At 40.7% G+C, this 26921-nt stretch overlaps 1 protein-coding gene across 1 annotated transcript; it reads left to right on the forward strand.

Annotated features, from left to right (window-relative positions):
• Positions 1-8144: 8144 nt before the first annotated feature.
• LOC116660189 (neuronal acetylcholine receptor subunit alpha-7-like) lies at positions 8145-26839 on the forward strand. Its single transcript, XM_032468949.1, has 3 exons — positions 8145-8266; positions 8525-8664; positions 26584-26839. The coding sequence occupies exons 1-3, from the start codon at positions 8221-8223 to the stop codon at positions 26644-26646; spliced, it is 249 nt and encodes an 82-aa protein (XP_032324840.1). The 5' UTR covers positions 8145-8220; the 3' UTR covers positions 26647-26839.
• Positions 26840-26921: the final 82 nt, after the last annotated feature.

Below are 26921 nucleotides of genomic sequence, written 5' to 3' on the forward strand. Positions count from 1 at the left end.
CCCCCTAATCTCATGTTGAAGTCCTAAAGCCCCAGAACCTTAGATTATGACATAATTTGGAGATAGAGTCATTGCAGATGTGTAGTTACTCTGGAGTTGTATACTGGAGTTACAATACCCCAACAGTAGTTATACTGGAATAGGATGGGCCCCTCATCCAACATGACAAGTATCCTTATGAAAAGGAAATTTGGAGACATATACACAGAGAGACACCACCATGCAGAGGTGAAAGCAGAGATGGGGTGTTGCGTCTACAAACCAGGAATGCCAAAGATGGCCAGCAAACCACCAGAAGATAGGAGAGACATATGGAATAGATTCCCCCTCACAGCCCTCCGAAGGAAGCAACCCTTGCCAACACCTTGATAATCAGACATCTAGCCTCCAGAATTGTGAGACTGTACATGTTTGCTGTTTAAGCAACCCTGTTTGTGGATCTTTGCTATAGCAACATAAGGAAACTTATACACTCAAAATAGTCTGATCATATGATACTCAATCACATTCCAATGATTTGAAACCTTATGCACTTCATACATAATACATACATACATTCATTTGAAAACTTATAAAACTTCAGTGTTAATTACAGCTTTATTAATAACTACCTAAAACTGGAAGCAATCAAGATATCTTTCAACAGATGAATGGGTAAACAAACTATGTTACATATATGTATTGGAGTAGTATTCAGCAATAGAAAGAAATAAGCTATCAAGCCATGCGAAAACATGGTTGAATCTTAAGTGAGTATTACTACAGGAAAGAAGCCAGTCTTAAAAGGCTACATACTGTATGATTCCCTTTATACAACATGGCGGAAAAGGCAAAACTATAAAGATGGTAAATGTATCAGTTGTTGCCAGAGAGATAAATAGGTGAAGCATGGGGGAGTTTATAGGACAGAGAAACTATTCTGTATAATACTTTCATGGTAGAGATATGACATTATGCACTTTTCAACATCCATAGAATTTTTATAGCAGAAAGAATGAACCTCAATTGATGCAAAAAATTATTTAGGGGTTCAGGGGAATCCCATGATGGAATGTTGACTGTGTCAAATATATTAAATAGTATCAAAAATATCTAAAATATCTTCAGTGATGAGGTTGGGGTAAAATATCCTGACCTGATTAATTTTGGAAATGCATGGGACTTTAAGACTAAAAGCAAAGAGGACTCCATAATTCCTGTACTCCAGTTGGTAAAGCACATACACACCCTCCCAGGGGTATGGGTTAAGTATTCTGGAACTTTGATAGATATAGACTGAAATTCAACCAATATATAGATGTAGTGGTATGAGACAGGTTTCTCACTGTAGGAGCTGGAGGTTACCCACAAGCAAGGGGAAGAAAGTTAGGATCATCAGGTGGTATTAGAAGTGGGAGCCGTCAGTGTGAACTTATATCTGGCTTAATATGGATTTAGATGGGTTTGTGTGTATACATGGGTTAGATAAACATATATCTCCTTCCTCGGACAGCTCCCTAGGTCCTAGAAGCAAACTCACCAAGTAGCAACAGGCATACCTAGTACTCAGATCTTCATTTCTAATACCATTTTCAAACAAAAGGAGCTAGTGATCCCTGGAGAAATGGCTGATTCCAGGACTGTGGCCAGAAAAACTGCAAGACAAGTCTGGAGAACCTTGTAGAGCTAAAAAGAATGCAAGTGCTCAAAGAAAACTCACAGGGAGGATATCAAAGCAACAGAGGAGCCCAATAAAAGAGCTCTCAAAGCTGGAAAAATTTGAGCAACCAAATAGTTGTATTGGACTATCACCCAAAGTAGACAGGAAATAGCCACATGTCTACACTGACAGAAACAAGTGATTGAGTACATAAATAAGTGTGGAAGGGGAGATGACTGTCCCAAGCAGAATAATTTAAGATAATTAATGTAAATACTTTAAGGAGTATTTAAAACATACGTAAATACTTTAAGTAGGCGGAGCATAATTCCCACTCCTTAAATGTGGGCTGCACGTATAGACATCCTTACAAACAGCACCATACAGAGAGGGAGGTGAAAAACAGTAACTTCGCAAAGGAGAAATCTGACAAACACTGCATCTACCCAGGTGGCCAAGTCAATATCAGCAGGGTAAGTCATGTTGACAGTATGACACTTAGCGTGATGTAATGAGAACGCTGCTCCACCTTTGTGGTCTTCTTCCCCCAAACCCACAACCTCAGTCTACGTATGAGTCAACATCAGAGAACCCCAAATTGAAGGACATTCTACAAAATACAAAGCTATCAAGGTTATCAAAACACAGGCAACACGGAGAAGCTGTCACAGCCAAGAGGAGCCCAAGGAGACATGACATCTAATGCGATGTGGTGTTCTGGGGGGGATCCTGATACATAAAGACAGTGGGTAAAAACTAAGAAAATCTGAATAGACTGTGGTCTTTAGTTAATAATAGTGTATTCATATTCTTTCTTTATTTGGAAAAACCTATCGTACTGGTATTAAATGTTAACAATAGTGGCTATTGGGTATTGAGTATGTAAGAGTTCACTGTACTATTTCCACAACTTTTTTTTTTTTTGTAACACTAAAACTATTACAAATTTAAAAGATTTTTTCAGGGGGATGGTACAGCTCAACTGGTAAAGTGCATGCATAGCATGCATGAGGTCCTGGGTTCAACCCCCAGTACCATCATTAAAAAATAAACCTAATTACCTCCCTCCTAAACAAATAAAATCATTAAAGAAATAAAAAAAACTTTTTAAAGTTTATTCAAACATAAAAACAAAAGCAAGACATTTGCTGTAGGCTTTTAGAAGGTACACTTGATAAGCTTAAGATTGATTCCTTCAAACCTAGGTTGATTTGATTGTTTTTAATCCTGAGTGGGCATTGGGTTTTTTTCAACATGTTGAATTGTATTATGTCAATATATTTTATTGACATGATGATACTTTTTGTCAGCCTTTTAATGTGGTGATAAGTATTTTGCCTTTGTGGGATAAATTCTTGTTGAGACCTGAATTGTGCCCCTCTCTCCAATTTATATTTTGAAGCCCTAACCTCTCCTGGTGTGACTGTATTTGGAGACAGAGCCTTTTAGAAAGTAATTAAGGTTAAATGAGGTCACAGTGTGGGGGCTAATCCAATAGAACTTAGTGTCCTTGTAAGAAGGGGAAAAGATATCAGAGCTCTTTCTCTCTGTACCCTCGTGCGTGCATGAAAAAAAAAAAAAAAAAAGGCCATGTGAGAATACAGTGAGAAGGTGGCTGTCTATAAGCCAAGAAGAGAGGCCTCACCAGAAGCATAAGGGCACCTTGATTTTGTATGTCCAGCTTCTAAAACTGTCAGAAAATTAATTTCTGATTTTTAAGCCACCCACTCTGGGGTATTTTGTCTTGGCAGCCTGAGTTGATAATTATCTACTCAATAATTACAAATTTTTATGCTTTAAAAAATCTGTTTTGCTAATTGGAGTGTAATTTTTGCATCTAATTCTTTAAGTTGCACTTCCCTAATTTTTTTTCTTCTCTTAGCATCATACTAGCCTTAGTACTTCGGTCTGTTTTTCTATTAGACAAGAAGAAAATTTAAACATTAATGATGCTTATTGTATTTTCTCAATTTGAGATTTACATATTTTGAGTGCTGAAAAAATCTGAGTCATTTTTCCTTTAAATAAATTCTCATTCATCTTCTTTGCTGATATTTCCTAGAACTCCTATGAGATTAATTCTTATTCGCTTCTTCTTTACCCTTCCCTTCTCTTATCTGTGCTGTTTTCTGGGTAACTTTTTCAGCTCTTTCAACCAGAGTACCAATTTTCTCCTCATCATTATCTTATCTTCTCTTTAGCACATTTGCTAAGTTTTCCATTCTGATTGCTATAGGTTGTTTTTTTTTCCCCTAGAAGCTCATGTTTTACTTTCTGTCTGTTTCTTTCCCTCTGTGTTTTGTCCTTTCTCCTGGGGGTTAATTCCTACTTTAATGCCCAGTACACCATGTTACTGATACTATTTGCTTCTATATTATCTTCCCAGACCCAAGGAGGAAGACTGTTTTCCAGCTTCCGTTGCTTGAGGTTAGGACCCAATGACTGGGTTTTGGCCAAAAGAATGTGGGCAGAATTGATTCAAGTCTCTTCCAGGCTTGGCTCAGCAGGTTCACTCCCTACTTGCTTTCAGGCTGTATGAGTGCAGAGGCTCCAGAAAAGACCTTTGGTTAGGCCACCCCCAACCCTCAGAAGACAGTCAATCTGTTTGATGAAAAGATCTTGTAACCTTGAAGGACCTGGGGAGGGTAGCCACCCAGGAAAGTCACTTGAGCATTTTGATTATGGTGTGAGGAAGAGATGAACTTTGATAGCGTTAAGACAATGGGATTTGTGGGTTATTACTGCAGCTGATATTAGTCACTAAGGAATAGATCCCATCTCAAGAAACCACTTTCTGTGCTTACTCATAAATAAGAAGCAACTCCTTATCAAAGTTTTATGATAAGATTGCAGCAATTCAGTCACACCTTCAGGCTCCACTTCTTATAATTTTAGTTCTCTTACTATTTCCACTACATCTGCAGTGACTTCCTCCACTGAAGTTGAAATCCTTATTCATGAGCTTCTGTCAAACTCCTTTTAATGTTGATATTTTGACCTCTTCTCATGAATCATGAATGTTCTTAATGGCAGCTAGAATGGTGAATCTTTTCCAGAAGATTTTCAATTTACTTTGCCCAAATCCATCAGAGGAATCACTATCGCTGGCAGATATAGTGTTATGAAAGGTATTTCTTAAAGAATAAGACTTGAAAGTTGAAATGACTCCTGGATCCATGGGCTGTAGAGTGGATGTTCTGTTAGCAGGACTGAGAACAGCATTCATCTCATTGTACATCTCCAGCAGAGCTCCTGGGTGACCAGGTACATTGTCAATGAGAAGTAATATTTTGGAAGGAGACTTTTTTTTTTTTTCTGAGCAGTAGGACTCAACAGTGGGCTTCAAATATTTAGTCAATCATGCTATAAACAGATGTGCTGTCATCCAGGCTTTGTTGTTCCACTTAGATAAAACGAGCAGAGTAGGCTTAGCATAATTCTTAATGGCCCTAGGATTTGCAGAATGGTAAGTGAGTGTTGGCTCCAACTTGAAGTCACCAGCTGCATTAGCTGCTAACAAAAGAGTCAGCCTGTCCCTTGAAGCTTGGAAGCCAGGCATTGACTTCTCTGATGGCCTCTTCCAATAGAAGGTTGTTTTGTCTGCATTGAAAATCTGATGTTCAGAGAAGCCACCTGTAGTCATTATCTGAGCTAGACCTTTTGGAGAAACTGCTGTAGCTTCTAGATTAGCACGTTCTGATTCATCTTGTACTTTTATATTATGGAGACAGCTTCTTAAACCTCAGAACCAATCTCTGCTAGCTTCAAATTTTCTCCTGCAGCTTCCTCACCTCTCTCAGCCTTCGTAGAATTGAAGAGAGCTAGGGCCTTGCACTGGATGAGGCTTTGGCTGAAGGGAATGCTGTGGCTGGTTTCATCTTTTATTCAGACCACTAAGACTTCTTCATACTAGTGAGAAGGCTGTTTCACTTTCTTATCATTCGTGTGTTTACTGGAGCAGCACGTCTAACTTCCTTCAATTACTTTGGCTTACTTTGAAATTTCTGATATTAGGGGATAAAGGGAGGCAAGAAAGTAGTTATATAATGGAGCAGGACCCCTGGGGTCTTCCCAGGACAAACCCCGCCATGTCCTCCACCTGCCTCTTGTCTGTACAAAAACTGTAGCCAAAGAATAAATTTAATCAGATAAATGAGGAAATGCAAAAGCAAAGGGAGGCAGTCAAGCAAAACAAAATAATAATAGTTTAGCCATTAAACAAAGACAAGGACCTATAGTTCCTCTTCAAAGGCTATAGGTAATATTCTGAGCCATATCCTTTGAGCTGTTTTGGAGATACTGACCACCAGGTGAAGGAAGTTAACTACATGATGACCAGACTGTAGCCATGACATAAGCTGCTCTGTCTTACACAATTCAGAGAAATGGCCTCAAGGAAATGGGAACAAACTGACCCTGGAGTTAAAGATTAACTGTATCTAAAACAATCAAGATGATGCTGATCAGACCATCGCATGACCAATTTCAAGACGATTGTCAGAGTTGATTGTGCTGCTCCTTCTTTCCTCCTATATACCCCTGAAACTCCTCTTTAATAGCTCTTGCCTCTGATCAGCAAGGGGGAGTTGGTTCTTTGGGACATGAGTCCACCTTCTCCTTAGGAATTGCTGGCTTCCTCAATAAAGCTAAATATCCTTTACCCAACACTTGTCTCTCAGTATTGGATTCTTGTGCAATGAGCAGCGAACCTGAGTAGGGTAACAGTTATGCTTTCAGGAACGTGATCCTTATGACCACACTCCACATATACAAAATCCCTCGTCCCCTCGGGGCTCATATCTGTCTAGGATGGAAGGTAGGGCTTTTAGGCATTTTTCAGGACATGTGTAGGAGTGCGAGTGCTGTATTTACATGATCAGTGGAGGTGGTGTGTCAGTGAGAATCTTGTAACTGATGCTTCTTATGTCGCTTCTATTTTGTTGTTGGGTTTTATTTTTATTTCCCTTTTTGCCAGCAGCCAACACCATGCAGCTCATTCCTTCACTACATGCCAGCTCTGTGTGTATCCAGACTGCCGCAGATGGCGTGGAACTCAGGAGCCAGATGAAGCTAAAAGCACGCCTGTCTGCTTACCAGGAATCCCTGCCCTGGTGTCCCAGTCTCCTGATGAACACCTCCTTTGAGGCAAGCCCAGGTCAGCTGTCACCTCTTCTATAAATCCTTCCCCAGAAAGAATGAATCCATCCTTCTTCTGGGGTCTTATGAAATTCATCAGAACCTGTACTGATTATTGGTTTTCACATGCATCAGTTAACGGGTGTGAATTTACTACAAGACACTTCATTGGAATGTTGGCATATTTCTTTGTTTTTCCAAATTGAACAACTGGTTTAGTTGCCTGGGTAAATTCAAGGGCTGTCACATTTTGGTGAGCCTTTCCCTAGTTTTTGGTGCCATCCAAGAATCCCGTGCCTTACGTGGCTCAGAAACGTGGGCACTGCCTCTGCTGATCCACAGTGACCCAGCTCCAGGTGTAGCTCAGATTCTCTGGGGCCTGAGAAGGGTGAGCAGCAGAGTCCCTTCTAGTGGGCGCAGGGAACCCCTCTGCACTCAGCTTTCTGCATCATGCACACTGTGAGCAAATGGGCAGAGCTTTCTCACCACTCTTGAAAGACCTCCCCAGCACCCTCTCCCCTATCCTCTTTCGGAACCACGCCCCCTCTTCAACATCCCAGACATGACTAAGCTCCTGACCCCGTTGACTGGTGTCTGGTGTTTAGACTGTCTTTTTGGGAAAGGGTTGGGAGTTAACTTTTCAACCTTTTGAATCTCCTTAAAACAGAACAAGTCATAAAGAGGATACACACTGGGAGTCCTATCACACACTTTTGCAGCGCCTCCTCTCTGTAAGATGCCTCCTGGCCGACTTGGCTTCTCTTGGCACTTCCAGGACCTAGCTGAGAATCAGGCTGGTGTTTGCCCAGCAAATGGTTGCTCAAAGAACATCCACCTCTGGCGGGAGGTAGGAGGGGCTTGCCTCAGGTCTGTCTGCTCTCCTTGGAGCGAACCTGTGGAAGCCTGCTTTACCCCGCCGCCGGGCGTAGGGGAGAGATGGCCATAGAGAACCGGACCCTGAATGGTCCCGGCGCTCTCCCAGCGGCCCAGCGCCGCTTCTGTCTGCCAGCGGGAGGGAGCGGAGTGGCAACAAAGGAGAGAAAGGACCAGCAGAGCCTGGCGGTGGATAGCCTCCGGCACGCAAGGACCACTCGGTGGAGACGGAGGCGGGGAGGGGGCGCACGTCCCCTGGCGCGCGCGGGCCGCAGTTACCCGGGCTGCAGTTACCCAGGCGGCCGCCGAGCAGCCCCGGGCCGGGCGGGAGGGAGTGGGGACAGGGAGGAGGTGGCATGGGAGACGGGGAGGGGTGGGGCGCTGGGTTGGGCGGCGGGAGCGGGGCTCATCACGTGAAGAGGAGCGCGGGGGCGGGCCGGGCGGGGGCGCGCGCTCAGCTCTTTTAAGGCGCGCGAGCCGAGCCGGGAGAGGCGGCTCCGCGGCCGCAGGCGCAGGCCGGGGCCGGTAGCGGAGTAGAGGGCGCGCTTGCCCGCGGCAGCCCGGGACCCAACATGCGCGGCTCGGTGTGTCTGGCGCTGGTCGCGTCGCTCCTGCACGGTAAAGCCGCCGGAGGTCCTCGCCCTCCACTCCTCGTCCGCGGGATCCCGGGCACATCCTGGGAGGCTCCGGGCGCCCCGCGCCGGGTCCAGGTTTGGGGGTTCCAGCCCAAGACGGGCAGCGAGGGGCGCTGCCGGGGGAGGCGAGCCCCGCGTGTCTGGGCTGCGCAGTTTGGGCGGCGGGATCGTGGGCAGGGCGCGTGGGAGGCACCCCCACTGGCCGCCTTTGAGCAGCCCCCCGGGCTCTCTTCTCCTTAAGTGTCCCTGCAAGGAGAGTTCCAGAGGAAGCTCTACAAGGATTTGGTCAAGAACTACAATCCTTTGGAGAGGCCCGTGGCCAACGACTCGCAACCGCTCACCGTTTACTTCTCCCTGAGCCTTCTGCAGATCATGGACGTGGTGAGTCCCGGCCCGGCTCCGGGTCGCCCTCTCCTCTCCAGGGGGTCGTGGAAGCGTCGGGCGGAGAGGCGGAATGACTTAGCCAGGACACTCTCGCTGGCCCTGGGCCGGGCGGTCCCTCGCTCTCACCCCAATGCCCGCCGCCGCGTGCCTCGGTTTCCCTACCTGCCAGTGAAGGAACCTGGCACACCCCGGCCACCTGTGTGTGGGTGCTTCAGACTCGCCTTTCCATCAGCTTAGAAACTAAGGGAGAAAGTATCTGTCCCGAGCCGGGAATCCTCAAGAACAGGTCCGAATGGTCACATATTAGTACCCCTTATGGTATAAGTATTGGCATACAGTCCGACAAATTGGTGTCAGTTTAGGCATTTCTAGACTTTTCTGCTGCCCTTGGTATGTAACTTCTCTGGGGAGGAGCCTGGCCTTCTGCTTTGTCGCTGGTTCATCCGTGCAGGCAGAGGGCCAGCTGTGAGCCTGTAGACCACCCTTCTCAGTTCCAGTTACGGGCATCTTTTGCCTTCCTGATAAGGGTGGTGCAGGTCGTCTTGCTCCAAGGATGAGCCAGGATCCACAGCCAGGATACACTTGTCTGCTCCTTGAGGCAGCCGCTTCCAGCCTCATGGGCTTCTTGCTTACTTATTTGTGCTCACTTCAGTTAGCACATCTGTGTGATATCTGTGCAAGTTTGTTATTTCACTCTTTGAAACTACTTTGGGTATTTAAGTTTCATTGGCATATCCTTCGTACAAAACAAATCTTTTACAAAAGTGTGTTAAGTTCTTGTAAATGAGTTTCAGTGTCTAGCCTGAACAAGGCTTTGGACTCAGCTCTGGAGCAGCGTACAGGGATAATGATGTTCCAGGGAAGGAAGAATGCGGTAGGAAAGAGATGTGAGGATAACCACACAGGTAGAAAGTGCTAAGAGCCCCCAGAGACATTCACAAGAAAGATGTAAGAAGACAGGTCATATTTCCTGGTCCTGCAATAGAGAGGACCCACTCTACTACTGCTGCCCCGTTGCATCACAAACCTAGTTAAAACTGCCATGATGAATGGCTTCCTCTCTCACACTATGCCTGTGTTAAATGTGTACATCTTTCTGTAGATAGACCAATGCTTCAGAATATTCCTTGTGTGTGTGTGGTGATGTGGACAGGTTATCACAGTGCTGTCCCGTGGGTTACAAGGGCAGAAACTGCTGTTTGCAGAGCTCAGACTACAGGAAAGGGGAAAGGATGGAAATTTGGGGTTAGGGGAAAGGAGCCCTGGTGTTGAGCTGAGCCAGGGCAGAGAAATGGAGGTGCAGGGGCTTTGGAGGGGAACAGGCTCGGTGGCATTTGGTGTGGGGGGCAAGCACTTTTATGGAGCACTTTTGCTGTTACTTCAGGGAGCTCAGGATTTGTATTTGGGAGCCTGGGTAGGTTCTGGCTTTGTTTTGAATGGTTGGTCTTAGGTAATTTTTTTTAGCAACTTTATTGTGGTATAATTTCTGTATAGTAAACTATATATATTTCAGATGTACAATTTGATGAATTGTACCTATGAAACCACCACCTCAATCAAGATACCTAACATTTCTGTCACTCCTCATGAAGTGCAAATTTCAAACTCCCAATTTATCTCTTCCCACCCCCTTTCCCCATGGTAACCATGAGTTTGTTTTCTGTTTGTGAGTCTGTTTCTGTTTTGTAAATAAGTTCATTTGTATCTTTTTTTTTTTTTTAAATTCCACATATGAGTGATACCACATGGTATTTTCTTTCTCTTTCTGACTGACTTTACTTTGTATGATGATCTCCAGGTCCATCCATGTTGCTGCAAATGGCATTATTTTATTCTTTTTCTTGACTGAATAGTAATCCATTGTTAGGTAAGTTTCTTAAACATCCCAAATCTGTACTTTCCTGTTAAGAAACTGGACGTGTTAGCACTTCATTGGTCATTGTGAAGACCCAGAGAATGTGGAGGCAACTTTGAGGGACCACAAAGTTAGACACATGATTAAGACTATGATTATTTTCATCAAAACAAAACACCCTCCCACAGCCCCACCCCTGCCTTGTGCTGGCTGGATGGGGTGTGGAGGTGCAGTGGCGTATCAGCCAAGGAGCAGAAGCAGTAACCAAGTGGAGCAGGACTCCCAGGACTGTGGCAGTTTCTCTTGGAGAGAAGACTGCTCACTATGAAGCTGTGGGTTTCTTCCTTGGTACCTCTGCCTCTTTAAGAGACCCTTGAGGAATCAGGTGACATGAGGGATTTTTGGCTTTTATGAAAAATTTAAGCATAAGCTATAGTTTCATGATGTGATGATTAAGAAGGGAAAAAATAAGAAACATTTTGTCATTTGTCAAGTTAGAAAATTTTTAAATAACAAAAGTATAAGCACAGTGTGTCTCTAATACATTCTAGTATTAGGGAAGCCCTTGTGAAGACGGCTGTCAATAGTCAGAAGTCATGGTGGGGTGGGTGGGGAGAAAGCCTGGGTCTCACCTTGATCAAGGGTCTAGCCATGAATACGTTGAACTTCCCAACCAGGCAATGCTTTGAGCTCATGGAGTGCCTCGAGCAAATTACTTTACCTTTCTAAGCCTTGTTTCCTCAGGTGTAAAATGAGAACAATAATACCCACTTCACAGGGTTTTGAGAGGGTTAAATAAGAGAAAGTGCTTGACACGCAGCGGTGATTCACCAAAGGTTTGCTTGATCTTCATTATGTAGCCACGCAACTCAAAGGTCCGGACGTCAGTGCCCAGGAAGGAATGGTCACTTGCCCGAGGTTGCTCATTGGTTAGAGGCAACGCTGTGAGGAAAACCCACATCTGTCTTGCAAGTCCTTTGCATCTCCTGCCTCCTTTAGAATCTGTAACTTCTTTTGAAGAGCAAAGTCAGCTTCATTTATTTAACCTGGCTGAGGGCAACTGATTGAATGTGACTGTCCTTCGATCCTGGGCAAAGAGGAGGTCTCTATATCAGAAATAATGAAACATGCAAACATTTGTATTCCAGCCCGAAGTGGCTCTGTCTGGTGCTGAAGCAAAGCCAGGGCTTTCCAGAGGACTTTCAGAACCCCGGACAGAGACACGGTGACTCATTAGGGATCCACGTGGCAAAGTCTTAACTGTTTGTGTCAGGTTTTCTTTACAAATTCAGTTCTGTGGGTCCTGTGCTCACCCTGACTGGGCTGTTCTAGAGGCCATTTTTCTCCCCAGATCTTGTTCTTGCTCTCTTTCTGCCAGCAGAGATTTCCTGGCTGGGGTAATAGGGAGATAACATATGATTCTACATTTCTTGTTTTCATGGAAGGTCATTTACCTGTTTATCAGCTTATTCCGCACATACTTACTGAACCCTTCTTGTGGACTTTCTTAGATTCTGGGAATTTATACCTGGTTAAGGGATTATTTCTACTTCTGGAATTCACAGTTTATCTAGGGAGACTGACATGTAAATCTCAGATTACCTCATGTGTAATTGACCACTAATGTCTGTCCAGAGTGGTGCAGATACACACAGGAGGACATATTTCCCTCCAGCAAGAGTGGCTAGGAATTAGATTTCTAAAGGTGAGTAGGACTTTGCCAGTTGGAGAAAACCAGAAAGGCTTAACAGGTAAGGCGATCAGTGTGAGGAAAGACTGAGAGAGAGGTGAGGACAGCACACCTTCAACAAGGTGTGTTTACAGAACACTGGCTCCTGGTTGATCTTGGCTGCGTATTTTGCTGCTGAACTCTTCAGAAAATTCAGTGTGCCTATATTTATTGAGAATTTCTCAAACAGGGATATCATATTGACCAAACTACTCACTTTTCCTTACATACACTTTTGAAAGCATTAGATTCTAGAAATGCACCTTGCAGGGTGAAGGATTGGGTTGTCTTCTGGTGGGAGAGCTGAGGGGCATTCAGACCATAGACAGGAGAAGGGTAGAGTGTGAGATGTGTTGCGTGCTCTGCAGGGCATCTACCAGGACATGAGGCAGTGGAGGCATTGTGCCAGAGGTTTTGTGAAGCTGCAAGACCAGCTTGCCATGGCATATTTTCCTAGAAATGGGAACAGTCCAAATCATGATATTTATATTAAATCCAACAAATATAAATTATAGATTAGAATGAAAAAAATGTGCATACACTTTAAAGACAGAGTGTGTGCTTTCAGAGGACTAGTTTTCCCTGCTGTGACCTGCTTTAGCTATCCACCAGGCCCCCTTGGTGAGGCATGGGGTGGGGAGTGGGAAGGGGTGGTGTAATTTTAATTGGATAAAAATGTTGCTAGATCTCTGTTTAGATGGAGGGTGCAGAGGGCAGTGTGTGTGTGGGACCGATTAGAGAGAAGAGGAACTGTAGGCAAGGGATGAAGAGGTCGGAGCTAGAATGGTCACTGTGGGGATGTGGAGCGGTGGACAGACTCCGAGACATTTTGGGCATATTGTCTATTGTATATAACCATGTACGTGAACTTCATGTAGGTACATAGATAAATTTGATAAAGGAAACTACCTAAATTATTCCGAAATGCACACTTTGACTTATGGTGATTATTAATTTACTTTGTGGGCTTGTAACTGGGGTGGTAATGAGATGAGGCATAAGAAATCATTTTGAAATGATGCAAATGTGAGGTTCTAAACTACCAACGGTGTCTATAATATTTCTTCTTTATGTCTGCCATCGGGTCGTTCACCTGTACACACACATCTAAAGACCATTCCATGTGTTGCTTTACATAAAATAAATGTGTACAGTTACGAAAGTGTGTCTGGAAGGCAAGGTATTTAAAATGAATAATATGGATCAGCACATGATTATTCAGAAATGTATGGCACATAATTATGCATGGATGATTTTTGCTGTTATATAGATTTTGGATTGTAGATTCAACTTTCTAGCAGCTTTAGTCACAAGACAGTAGAACCCGGTGGTCGTGCATTTAGGGTTTGGTACCGCAAAGGGCAGGCATGGGTGTGGAGCTCAGCACTTAAGCCCATGTGTGTTATTTGAAATCCCTTGGGGGATTTAAAATGCTACAACTCTAATTTAATATAACCAAATAGGTGTTTTAAAAATGATACATCTTGAATACAGTCTGTGAAGAAAATCCACAGTACCATTATGTAATTATCCTAATAATGTTTTTTTCCCTTTTTAAAAAATTGGAGTATAGTCTATTTAAAGTATTGTGTCAGTTTCTGATGTACAGCTCAGTGATTCAGTTATACGTATACATATATATGTTCCTTTTCATATTCTTTTTCATTATAGTTTACTACAAGATATTAAATACAGTTCCTTGTGCTGTACAGTAGGACCTTGTTGTTTTTCTGTTTTATATATAGTAGTTTGTATCTGCTGATCCTGAACTCCCAGTTTATCCTTTTCCACCTCTTCCGCTGCTGGTAACCATGAGCTTGTTTTCTATGTCTGTGAGTCTGTTTCTGTTTTGTAAATAAGTTCATTTGTGTCTTTTCTTTTTTTTTTAAGATTCCACATATGAGTGATATCATATGGTATTTTCTTTCTCTTTCTGACTTACTTCACTTAGTATGATGATCTCCAGGTCCATCCATGTTGCTGCAAATGGCATTATTTTATTCTTTTTTATGGCTAAGTAGTATTCCATTACACACACACACACACACACACACACACACATACATACACATACACATACATGAACACACACACACATATAAACTCACACACACCACAACTACTTTATCCAGTCATCTGTCAATGGACATTTAGTTTGCTTCCATGTCTTAGCTATTATAAGTAGTGCTGCTGTGAACATTGGGGTGCATGTGTCTTTTTGAATTATAGTTTTCTCCAGGTATATGCCCAGGAGTGGGGTTGCTGGATCATATGGTAAATCCATTTTTAGCTTTTTAAGGAATCTCCATGCTGTTTTCCATAATGACTGCACCAGACTACACTAATAATGTTTTTATAAGTGATATTTCTTATAACCACAAATGTAATATGTATTCTTTGCAAGAAATCAAATTAAACATAAGAAGGACTGCAGGGGAATAAAATTACCCAAATCACCATTACTCAAGGCATTTGGTGCAGTTTAGGCTATCTTTTCTCATATTTATAGGATATATAGAGAAATATTGAAAAATTAAAATGGCATGACATTCTTATGGCACCTTAAACAATACTAGTATACATTACTTTTAAAGTGACACAAATAGGCCAAGTAGTAAACTAATATGAATTTTAGAATAAAATTATATATTCAATATCTTATAATATCCTATAAAGAAAAAGAATATGAAAACAAATATGTACATATATGTATGACTGAAACATTATGCTGCACACCAGAAATTGACATTGTAACTGACTATATTTCAATTAAAAAAATAAATAAAATAAAATTGTGTTCTTTCCTTACTATTCCATAATGCTCACCATCACTCCATATTCCATCCCTATTCTTATTTTTTTTTAATGGAAGTATAGCCAGTTACAATGTTTCAGTTTCTGGTGTATAGCATAATGTCTTATTCTTATTTTTATATTAGAAGTTGTTTAGAAAATACTTGTTGAAATGATTCACAATGTTACTTATTAAGTTACAAAATGATTCTTGATGTTACTTCTAAGCCTGGTTGCTTTTTTATTTTGTCCCAGACATTGTGTGTGAAAAATTGCAGAGTTAATTTGAAGATCTCCAGGACACACCCTCACTCCAATTTCATGGTTGCTCCTGACAAGCCAGATGTAGGTACCAGCAAGCACAAATCACCTTAATTCAGTTAGTAGTTGCAAAGATGTGGACCTGGTCTTCCATTCCTGCGAGGGCTGGTTTATTTCTGAATTTTGCAGATCCATTCTAGGGTGTGAATATGGAGAACTTACCAGGATCTTCCCTCTGTTCTGTGGACCCTGGGCTCCCACTTGTCCTGCTAACTCTCGAGTCTGTCAAGATCTGCTTCAACTTTTGGCCTCTTAGGCATTGCTATAGAATCATGGTTTCTGGTGGTTCTGGAAAAGTGGCCCCAGATCTTTTTACTCTCCTAAGCTTCTCTCCCTTTCATGGGTCTTGGTCCTGCTGCCCCTCATTGCCCTCATAGTTTTTTGGAGCCTTCACGCACAGGATTGTTGCATTTTTCCAATTGTTCTCTCCGGAGGGTTGATGAGAACCACCTAGTTCATCATGGCTGGCAGCAGGAGTGAAATTCTAAATTAAGACTTGTTTACTCTACAATGCATCTTTCATAATTGATCCAGATTTATTATGGTAGAAATTGTATCCCTCTTAAACCTCTTTATGGCTCTGGGACATAAGGTACAAAATTCTTTTAGCTTTATAGACTGAGGATTATGGGCACTTTTATGAAGGAAGCTTGCTTGCAAATGCTGCTTTTCAAGTCTACCACTGAAGTGGCTCCCCAAAGGCTCAGTTCTCTCAGAGCTCTCGATTCATCCCTGACTTGCTGTTAAAGGGAGAGAAATAATCTTGTCATGGAGGGATGCCAGTGAAAATCTCTCCTCCTCTATGGATTCATCAAGATTAGGTAGTGTTTTATTCCTTGGAGAAGAAGAAAGTAATTTGGACTTTGTAACTCCTATGTTCTTTATTTCAGTGGTTTCTTTGTTCATTTTCAACATCAGCTATCAATGGTTTTCACAGAAAGAGCCCTCTAAATAAAAACAATTAAAAAGAAAGTTTGCATGTGTGTATTTATGTGTGTAAGCACACATACACCCAGACCTGTTAGTCTTATCTCTCTTTGCTGATTTTTTTTTGTTATCACAAGATGAGACATCACATAATATGCTTATTAAGTTTCCAAGAGTAAAAGCTAGAGGTTACAGTAAAGGGCTTGGAGTCACAACTCCCAGAAAGCCAAATGACTGAAACTAACTTGAAATTGAGTAAAGAATTGTTTAAAATCCTGCTTTATGGGTTAAAAGTCGCTGCCAGGGAGCTGGCTGTGGGAACTGGACATGGGGCTGACTCCAGGCTCGGAGTCAGGTGGTAGAAAAAGGAGCTGACCTGACCCCAGTGCAGGAGCCAGTGGACAAAGTGGGGGACATTGTGGTTATCATGGTTAATGAGTGGCACCTGTGAGATGATTCCCAGAGTGGGAAATTTATAGTGGGATCACTGAGGGCAAATCATCAGCAAAGATTCCTGTCTTGGGGTAAAAGAGGTGGTGTTGAGCAAGAAACAGCTCCTCTCTCTCTCTCTCTCTCTCTCTCTCCCTCTCTCTCTCTCTCTCTCTCTCTCTCTCTCTCTCTCTCTCTCCCCCTCTCTCTCTCTCTCTCTCTCCCTTTGGTGAAGAGAAAGCAGATGCTTAGGTAAAGCTCCAGGTGTTTCGAAACTTCAGAATTGTACAATTTTTTTTGATCTAATGTATCTGTTTTAAGAAGCTCACACATACAGTGTATCATATTGGGGGCTTGGATTCAGCAAATTTAGCTAAGACTGCCCACTGGTTGATTAAGCTCAAACTAGTAACATTTACAGTGAAAATCACTGGTCTGGAAACATTTCTTCCTTCACTGTTTTCTATTAAGATGTTTTACTGACATTTGAAGTAACCTCTTTAATACCCTAGCTAGCTCTTAGAGAGACATGTTTCATTTTGAAAGTCATACTTTAATTATGTGTCGAAGTTTGAATTGTAGTGTTACATATATCCACAGTGTGGCGCAGTATCAAAACCAACTCAGTTTTACAATATCAAAGCCAACTCAGTGGGTTATCACAGGGAACCCACGTGGGTCATCACGACCCAACATAGCTCTTCCTCCCTTTCTTCCCACTGGAAAACTGTTAGCCTGATGTCAAGCACCAGGATTTAGTTTTGCCCTTCTCCAGAACTTTACATAAGTGGAATCACACAAGTACACAGTATGTGTTGTCTTATTTTCTTTTGCTCACTTTTATTTTTATGAGAGTCACCCCAGCTGTTGCCTGTTGCTGCAGATTATTCATTTTTATTGTGTGACTGTAACATGATTTGTCCTTCTCTTAATGGAGATCAAAGTTGTTTCCTGCTTTTTTCTATTATGAAGAACACTGCCATGAGTATTCTTACACATGTCTTTTTTTAAATTGACATATATTTGATTTACAATGTGTTAGTTTCTGGTGTACAGCATAGTGATTCAGCTATACATACACATATATATTCTTTTGGTTTTTTTTTCCATTATAGATTATTATGAGATATTGAATACTTTTCCCTGTGCTATATAGTAGTTCCTTGTTGTTTATCTGTTTTGTACATAGTAGTCTATAAATATTAATCCCAAATCCCTAATTTATCCCTTTCTTCCTTCCCCCTTTGGCAACCATAAGTTTGTTTTCTCTGTCTGTGAGTCTATTCTTGTTTTGTAAATAGTTCATTTGTATCATTTGTTTTAGGTTCCACAAAACAGTGATATTATATGGCATTTGTTTTTCTCTGTCTGAATTACTTCACTAAGTATGATAATCTCTAGGTCCATCCATGTTGCTGCAAATGGCATTATTTCACTCTTTTTTATGGCTGAGTAGTATTCCATTTTGTGTATATATTTATATGTATATATCACAACTTCTTTATCCATTCATCTGTCTATGGACATTTAGGTTGCTTCCATGTCTTGGCTGTTGTAAATAGTGCTGCTATGAACATTGGGGTGTGTGTGTTTTGACACACATGTTTTTGTATTTCTGTCTGTCATGTGTGTAGATACACACATGGGGACTTGCCAGGCCAGAGGATGGCATGTTGCTGACTTTTCCAGATGAAGCCAAACACTTTTCAAAATGATTGTAGCAATTAACACTCTCATCAGCAGTATCTGAAAAATTCTTGTTGTTCTGCATACTCACTGACACTTTATATTTTAGTCTTTTAAATTTACCATTCCAGTGGGTGGGGAGTGATACTTCCTTGTGACTTTAATTAGCAGTTTCCTGATTACAAATAAAGTCGAGGACATAACCATTTCTTAATTTTCCACTTGGTATTGGTGTCTTCTTTTGTGAGTGTTTATTCATGTCTCTTGCCTATTTTTAATCTTGCCTTTTGTGTGTGTGCTGTTTTTTTTTTCCCCTTATTGGGATTTGTGTAAGTTTTTCTATATTGTGGACATAAGCCCCGACATAAATGTTTTCGCAAATATTTTCTAAGACTCTCCGGTTTGTCTTTTAATGTCCTTTCTTTCTCTCATTTGTAAACTTTTAATTGAAGTAGAATATGCTTACAGATAAACAGTATCTTTTGATGAATGGAAATTCTTAATGGGCTTAATTTTATAATTCCTTTCTTCTGTGTTTACTGCTTAGTTTGTTATGTTTAAGAAGCCTTTCCCTTCTTCAAGCTCATGAAGATATTTTCCTATACATTTGCTTTTAAAGGCTTTTTGCTGTTGTTGTTTTACCTTTCACATGGAAATTGATGATTATTTTGTTTTTCAAGGATAATTAAAGGATTCTTAGTGTAATGACTACATGGTTGGTGAACTTTATCGCATGTAGACGTTGTATTATCCACTACGTCTGCCCACAAATGGATGTTTCAGTTATTTAGTATGTCTATAATATGGAAAAAATGTAGAAGCTAGGGCATTTTTTAATATTTAAAAATGTCAACAAGACACACAACATTTACAGAGCCAACAGTAAAGGGTTTACAAAAAGCCTGACCCTGCTCCATGTTTCTCATTGCTGTTCATCTCTCAAAACCTTCTGCAGCCTCTGTTTCTGGTTATGACTCCTATTTTATTTTATTTTTTTTTACTTTTTATTCTTTTTTGGGGAGGGGAGGTGGATGACTACTTAGGTTATTAATTTATTCATTTATATGGAAGCACTTGGATTGAATCCAGGACCTCAAGTATGCTAAGCACAGGCTCTACCCCTGAGCTCTGCCCTCCCCCATGTGACTCCTATTTTAATACTCTGTTTATATTTCTATTCCTTGATGGTCAACTCTACCCATTTCTATGACTTGGCTTATTCACAGCTTGCCCCAACCCCTCTCACACCTCTGTTCTCACTTCTTCCACTGGTCACTTTTTTACCTTCAAAAGGGTGAAACCAGTAAAGTGGGTCAACAGGTGTAGTGATGGAAATTAAACTTTGGATGGTGAGCACGCTGGGGTATGTACAGGAGTGAAAATACAATGTCGTACACATGAAACTTATATGTTGTAAACCAATGATACCTCAATGAAAAATCAGAATAATCTTTACTGTATCTATGAACTAACTTGCTGGAAAAAAAAGACAGTCTCAAAATTTGTAACTTTTGTTAACTGTAGTTCAGTTTCCAGTCTCTGTAATCACTCCTGTTCTGCTCCTACTTCTCTTTATGTCCTTCCATCTCAACTTTGGTAACATTCACATTTTGTTCTGCAGCCATATTTAATTTCTCTATCCTTTCTTTAATTGAAGTATAGCTGATTTACAATCTTGTGTTAGTTTCAGGTGTACAGCAAAGTGGTTCAGTTATACACACACACACATATAATATATATTCTTTTTCAGATTCTTTCCCATTATAAGTTATTACAAGTTATTGAATATAGTTTCCTGTGCTATGCAGTAGGGCCTTGTTGTTTATCTATTTTATATATAGTAGTGTGCATCTGCTAATCCTAAATTCCTAATTTATCCTCCTCTTTCCCCTTTGGTAACCATGAGTTTGTTTTCTATGTCTGTGAGTCTGTTTCTGTTTTGTAAATAAGTTCATTTGTATCATTTTTTTTAGATTCCACATATAAGTGATGTCATGTGGTATTTTTCCCTCTCTGTCTGACTTACTTTAATTAATATGATAACCTTTAGGTCCATTCACGTTGTTGCAAATGACATTATTTCATTTTTATAGCTGAGTAGTATTCCATTGTGTATATATACTGCAACTTCTTTATCCATTCATCTGTCTATGGGCATTTAGGTTGTTTCCATGTCTTGGCTGTTGTAAATAGTGCTGCTATGAACGTTGGGTGCACTTTTTGAGTTAGAGTTTTCTCCAGATACATGCCCAGGAGTGGGATTGCTGGATGATATGGTAAGTCTATTTTTAGTTTTTTAATGAACCTCCATGCTGTTCTCCATAGTGGCTGCACCAAATTATATTCCCACCAACAGTGTAAGAGGATTCCTTTTTCTCCACACTGTCTCCAGCATTTGTTATTTATAATTTTGATGTTAGCTTGATTATACTTAAAACAAAAAAGCCACCATCAGGATTTGGTGACCGTGTTAGCAGTGTTCTCTGCAAAGCCGCTTTTTGGAGCCCACATTTCCTTCTCTGTGGGTCTGGTGCTGTGGGTTCCATGCTGTTCTGTGGGGTTGAGTGTCCATGTCATCTGGGCCTGGTGTCAAGCTCAGATGCTCTCCTTTTCTACCCCCTTCGCTAAGCCTTATCTTACCTTCCTTTCTCTAAGTCCTCAGTCACTCTGTCTGTCCCCTGGGTCCTCCTCTGTTCTCTGTTCTGCTCCACTTGCCCTTCATTGTCCAAGGGTGCCAGTTGGAGGGTTGTCCTTTCCTTCTTCATTTTTGTAGTTCCTTTATTTTAAACCAAATGACATTATTTCTTCTAGGGTTACTCCCCATTCCCCTGCTTCTTCTAATTTTACTTATTTGTCTTTCTATTTATTTTTTCTGTTTGTTTGCCAAGACTTCCTAAAATGCCTTCTGAGTCTTAAAAAATGCTCTTTGTATTTTTTAATTAGGGAGCAGGAACATTGGTGGAAGTGCTGTCGTAGAGGACAGCATTTATTTTTAATAAGATAGCTTGCTTAACTCAATATTTTTAAATTATTAAAATTGCAATATGTAATGAACATAAACATGTTAATGAGATAGTTTATACTTTTAGGGGAGGGTAGAACTAAGTCTTGGGAATCCATGTGTGTTAGGCTCTCAGTTAGCACTGGCCGGGCATCAGGGACTTCAGCCACATTTTGCAGTGGCCACCATGTTGTACGGTACAGCCCTAACCAGTCAGATCCATTTGTTTGAGTGTTGACCCCATGGAGTGAGGAGAAACCCAGGATGCTGGTTATTCTCAGAAGGGAGTTGACAAAGCTTTCTGTACATTCACCTGGGACAGCTCCACTCGGTCCTTACTCTCTCCTGCCCTCTTCCAGACTCAGGGCTCTTCTAAGCTCTGTGGGCTTCTACAAAGCAGACCTGCTCCCTCCACCCTGAAACCTGCCACCGATATTTAGCACATGACTTCCTCTGTCTGCTTTTACAGTCACCAAGCCTCCGTATGTGCGTGTGCTCTCTGCTTGTCATGTATTGAAATATCTTGTCTTTTTATGGCCCTGTTCCTTTTTTTTTTTTCAGTTTAGCTATTTTTTCTTTAAGTATAGTTGATTTACGATGTTGTATTAGTTTCTGGTGTACAGCATAGTGATTCAGTTATATATATATATATATATTCATCTTCACATTCTTTTTCGTTATAAGTTATTACAAGATAGTGAACATAATTCCCTGTGCTACACATTAGAACCTCGTTGTTAATCTCTTTTATATATATTAGTTTGTATCTGTCATTCTGTTTGTTTTGGGGTGTTTATACTGTTTCCCTCCTGTATGTTAATTTCGGTGGTCTTGGAGGGGAAGGGGACACAGATGGGTATAAGCTGGCATCTTGAACTAGAAACTTATAGGATACTCTTATCAGCAACTAAGCCAATGGTCAAAATATGTTATTTTGTAGTTTCCATCCATTATGTGATTTACAAATCCATGTTGATACTTCCATAGTATCATTTTAATATTTAATGGGTCCCTTTAAACTTACTGAGCAGTGAACACTTGGGCAGAGTTGTGCCTGCCACTTTCTTAAGTTAATGCAGTTCCTAAGAAGAGCGTCTGAGCCTGTCCTTGAGATGGTCTTTAGTGACCTACTGAGTATATGCCTACGAGGTATTATCTAAATAATACCGTTTCCTATTCTGTGTTTGCACCTTTGACTTAAGCAAGAATGAGAGAATAAACATTTTCACATACTTCTTATGTTTATGATTTATTTAAATGTAAATGAATGTTTTCTTTTAATGTAGCCCCTGTAGAAGGTGATGCAGTTACACTAGTAAAGCTATTAAAATATCAATACTTTTGGACTCTTGTTATTTGAAAATTTTTGGTAGAGATACTCTTATTTTCAGATGAGTTTCTTTACTAAGACTGACAGGACTAGCTCAAAGCAGGGTCTCATGATGAATGTTGGTGGCTCACAAATGAGATGGAGACGGATTTTCTGTTTTTCTTTTGGCTGCTTATAATATGACCCTGGAGAAGAATAAAAATGCCCCAAATTGTCCTAAGCAACTTAAAACAGTTCTATACCATTTTCAAAGACAGCCTTAATGAGGTAAGGCACTTTTTGGTATGTTAGCTTAAGAAATCTTGACTTTATATTTATATCTTATGTAGTAAATGAAACATTTTATGGGTTTTAAAAATCAGTTGGAGGAGGGTGGGTACAGCTCCGTGGTAGAGCACGTGGTTAACATGTGCGAGGTCCTGGGTTCAATTTCCAGTACCTCCATTAAAAAAAAATTAATTGATCAAAAGTTTTAAAACACTTAAGAACAAAACATTTTATTTTTTTTAACATTTTTTATTGATTTTTAATCATTTTACAATGTTGTGTCAAATTCCAGTGTAGAGCACAATTTTTCAGTTATACATGAACATATATATATTCATTGTCACATTTTTTTCTCTGTGAGCTGCTATAAGATCTTGTGTATATTTCCCTGTACTATACAGTATAATCTTGTTTATCTATTCTACAATTTTGAAATCCCGTCTATCCCTTCCCACCCTCTGCCCCCTTGCCAACCACAAGTTTGTATTCTATGTCTATGAGTCTATTTCTGCTTTGTATTTATGCTTTGTGTTTTTGTTTTTGTTTTTTAGATTCCACACATGAACGATCTCATATGGTATTTTTCTTTGTCTTTCTGGCTTACTTCACTTAGAATGACATTCTCCAGGAGCACCCATGTTGCTGTAAATGGCGTTATGTTGTCGGTTTTTATGGCTGAATAGTATTCCATTGTATAAATATACCACTTCTTCTTTATCCAGTCATCCATTGATGGACATTTAGGCTGTTTCCATGTCTTGGCTATTGTAAATAATGCTGCTATGAACATTGGGGTGCAGGTGTCATCCTGAAGTAGAGTTCCTTCTGGATATAAGCCCAGGAGCAGGATTCCTGGGTCATACGGTAAGTCTATTCCTAGTCTTTTGAGGAATCTCCATACTGAAGAACAAAACATTTTAAAAACTTCTTTACAAGCTTTTTTTTTTTAAAGCCAAAAACATTACTTTTGGATTTTTTTATTAAATGTTTTAGTTACTCAACAAATGGTGCCTGAATCACTTAGGACGATGTTTTGTATTTGCCTGAAATATCTGTAGATTGATGACCAACAAAATTCCTCGATGAAAACTAAAGAATAACAGGTATTGATAAAAATAGACAAAGCCCATAGAATCCTGGTACTTGGGGACATACACATGCTGCTGGCTGGTCTTCAGGGGCACATCCTATAGACAGTTGGCTGTCAGGAGATACTTTTCTTATTTTTAAGTTAGGTAAATTGCATGCAGTGTAGATATTTAAAGCAGGAGAATCTCTGGGAATCTGGCTTTGAGGCGTCCCTGTCCTTTGTGTTAGTGGTCCTGTGGTTATAGCTCCAGAGGCAACGGCAACTGCAGGAAAGGCTTTTCTCTCAAAGTCCTTACTCCAGAGAGGGGGTCTATATCGACACATGGTCTCAGAGATGAGAGGCATTGAAGGCAGCTTTGGGTACCTGGAATTGGACCAGGGGCGGCCCCCAGCTGCAGGGCATCCCCCCTCACCTCCTCTCCCTTGGAGGGAGGGCAGCATGCCAGTTGGTCCCCTCCTTCCTCTTGTTCCATGTGTGGAGCATTTCGTGTGATGGCCGTGGCCCAGGACGATCCTCTGTCAATAACCATTGAGCGTGAATGAAATCAACACTGTGCAGATGGCACCTGCATTGTTCAGGACAGGGAAAATTACAGGCAGTGGATTAAATTAAAAACCGAAAGGGAATATTCATGACAGGAAATGTGTTTCCTTCCTGGAGGTGGTTTGTATCCAAGGAGCAGCAGGTCATTGACATCTCATCACAAACCAGCTTTCCACTGGCTCCCCGCATTTTGCTTTTTCAGATATCACTTAAAAATTACACAGAATTAAAGAGAAGTGCTTTTACAGTGCTTGAAACTTCATCTCAGATAGAGGCAATGAACAGAATGATGGGCTACACGGTGTAGCTTGGTCTGGATTGGAAAGGTTACACCTGTTTCAGAAATGATACGCTTCTGGAGGAAAATGGGTCTCCTTCTGGGTTTGCCATCACATCTGCAGGAGACCTGGAAAGGGCTGTGGGTGTGGACCTGGGCTGGGCGTGGTTCAGGGCCTCTCTCCCTTGTCGATAGGTAGCTTTTTAGGTGTATGTCAATGTCTGTTATTGAAAAGAGCCCTCAAATGGCATCATCTAAGATGTGCATAACTTTAAAGTTTTCAGACACGTTCATACACCTGCTTTTTGCTGCTTCTTTGATCACATGAACTAGGTGTTATATTATCATGACCATTCTTGTCTAGGCAGAGAAGATTTGGGGACTTGATTCCAGGCTTTCCTCATATTTTTTGTTTGGCGGTATTTTGCTTGTTTGTTTTTCAATTTTTAAATATATTATGCAGTGTCCAAGATACTTGAATAGATGACCAATGCGATTTAATTATTATTTTGAATTATTTGCAGGGTTTGGATATTTGATGTGTCTTTTTTTTAATGGAGATCCTGGGGATTGAACCCAGGACCTAGTGCATGCTAAGCACATGCTCTACCACTGAGCTATACCTCCCTTCCCCTCCTCTTTTAAAAGCAGTTTAAAGATTTAAAAAAAATTATTTATTCATTTTGGTTTTTTTTTTTTTTTGAAGGGGAAGTAATTAGTGTTTTTTTTTTTTTTTAATTTATTTACTTTGATGGTGGTACTGCGGATTGAACCCAGGACCTCCTGCATGCTAAGCATGTGCTCTACCACTGAGCTGTTACCCTTCTCCCACACATGTCTTATTTCATTCAAGTTATCGTTTCTGATGCTCAGATTATCAAGTTGATTCCTGTGTCCCTTTGGTATGGTCCCCTTGATCTTTGATAGATGCTCTGTTTTCCAGAAGAAAATAAAACGAGGTCCCAAGTCTGTCCTGTACCTCCCACTCCAGGCCTGAATCTGCTTTATCAAGAAATCCTTCAGTGGGAAACTAGCTTTGGAAACCGCTGATTGACAGTAGGCATTGTAATAAGTTCTGACTTGACTCTAGTAGTTATCTCAGAAAGAGATAACTGAGCAGATGGGAAAGTAAAAATATAAAGAAATCGTCTTTTTAGAAGAATGTTGAGGTCAAGGAAGACCTGAAAACTTAGATGTAAAAGACACACTGAGTATTTCAATTTCAGTGTACTAAGGATAAGAAAAAAAATCTTAAATTCACCTACAACAGAGGAAAATCATTTGCCATAGAATAATTACCAAAATGACATCTGTGGTCTTATTAGGAAATCTGGATTTGAGAAGAGAGTGGGCTATAATGTCAGAGCTCAGATGAGAAACTGATTATTTTATTTTATTTTATTTTATTTTATTTTATTTATTGTAGTATAGTCAGTTTATAATGTGTCAATTTCTGGTGAGCAGCATCATGTTTTAGTCATACATATACTTACATATATTCATTTTAATACTCTTTTTCATTAGATACTGTAAGGTACTGCGTATAGTTCCCTGTGCCGTACAGAAGAAATCTGGTTTTCATCTATTTTATATTTAGTAGTTAATATTAGCATTTCTCCAACTCCTGATTTATCCCTTCCCACCCCCTCTCTCCCCTGATGCCCACAGGTTTGTTTACTGTCTGTGAGTCTGAGAAACTATCATCTCCCAAATCTCCTCAAAGTCAAGTAGAAAAACAAAGTTTTCAATTATGCAAGGATCCAGAATTTACCACCTGCAGATTATCCGAAAGAATTGCTAGGTAATGTATTCCAGATACGCAAAAAGAAAAACAAACCTTAAGCAAAGTAAGTGGGGTGTAAGAAGAACTAGTCAGAGATCATAGGAAATTTCCATCAAGCCTAATTAACCATCAAACAACAACCCTCCCTGAAATGTTAATAGCAACCATTAGCCCAAATATGTATATTTCTCTCTCTCTCTCTCTGTCTTTGTGTATGTGTGTG

This window comes from Camelus ferus, chromosome 27, assembly GCF_009834535.1.
Source record: "Camelus ferus isolate YT-003-E chromosome 27, BCGSAC_Cfer_1.0, whole genome shotgun sequence".
In the NCBI taxonomy this organism is placed as follows: Eukaryota; Metazoa; Chordata; class Mammalia; order Artiodactyla; family Camelidae; genus Camelus; species Camelus ferus.

Bases quoted from the DNA above. Each gene is read 5' to 3' on its own strand.
- LOC116660189 (XM_032468949.1), top strand. From the start codon at position 8,221: ATGCGCGGCTCGGTGTGTCTGGCGCTGGTCGCGTCGCTCCTGCACG. The intron at 8,267-8,524 runs GTAAAGCCGCCG...CTTCTCCTTAAG, and splicing joins GGTCGCGTCGCTCCTGCACG to TGTCCCTGCAAGGAGAGTTC. The intron at 8,665-26,583 runs GTGAGTCCCGGC...TGATGCCCACAG, and splicing joins TTCTGCAGATCATGGACGTG to GTTTGTTTACTGTCTGTGAG.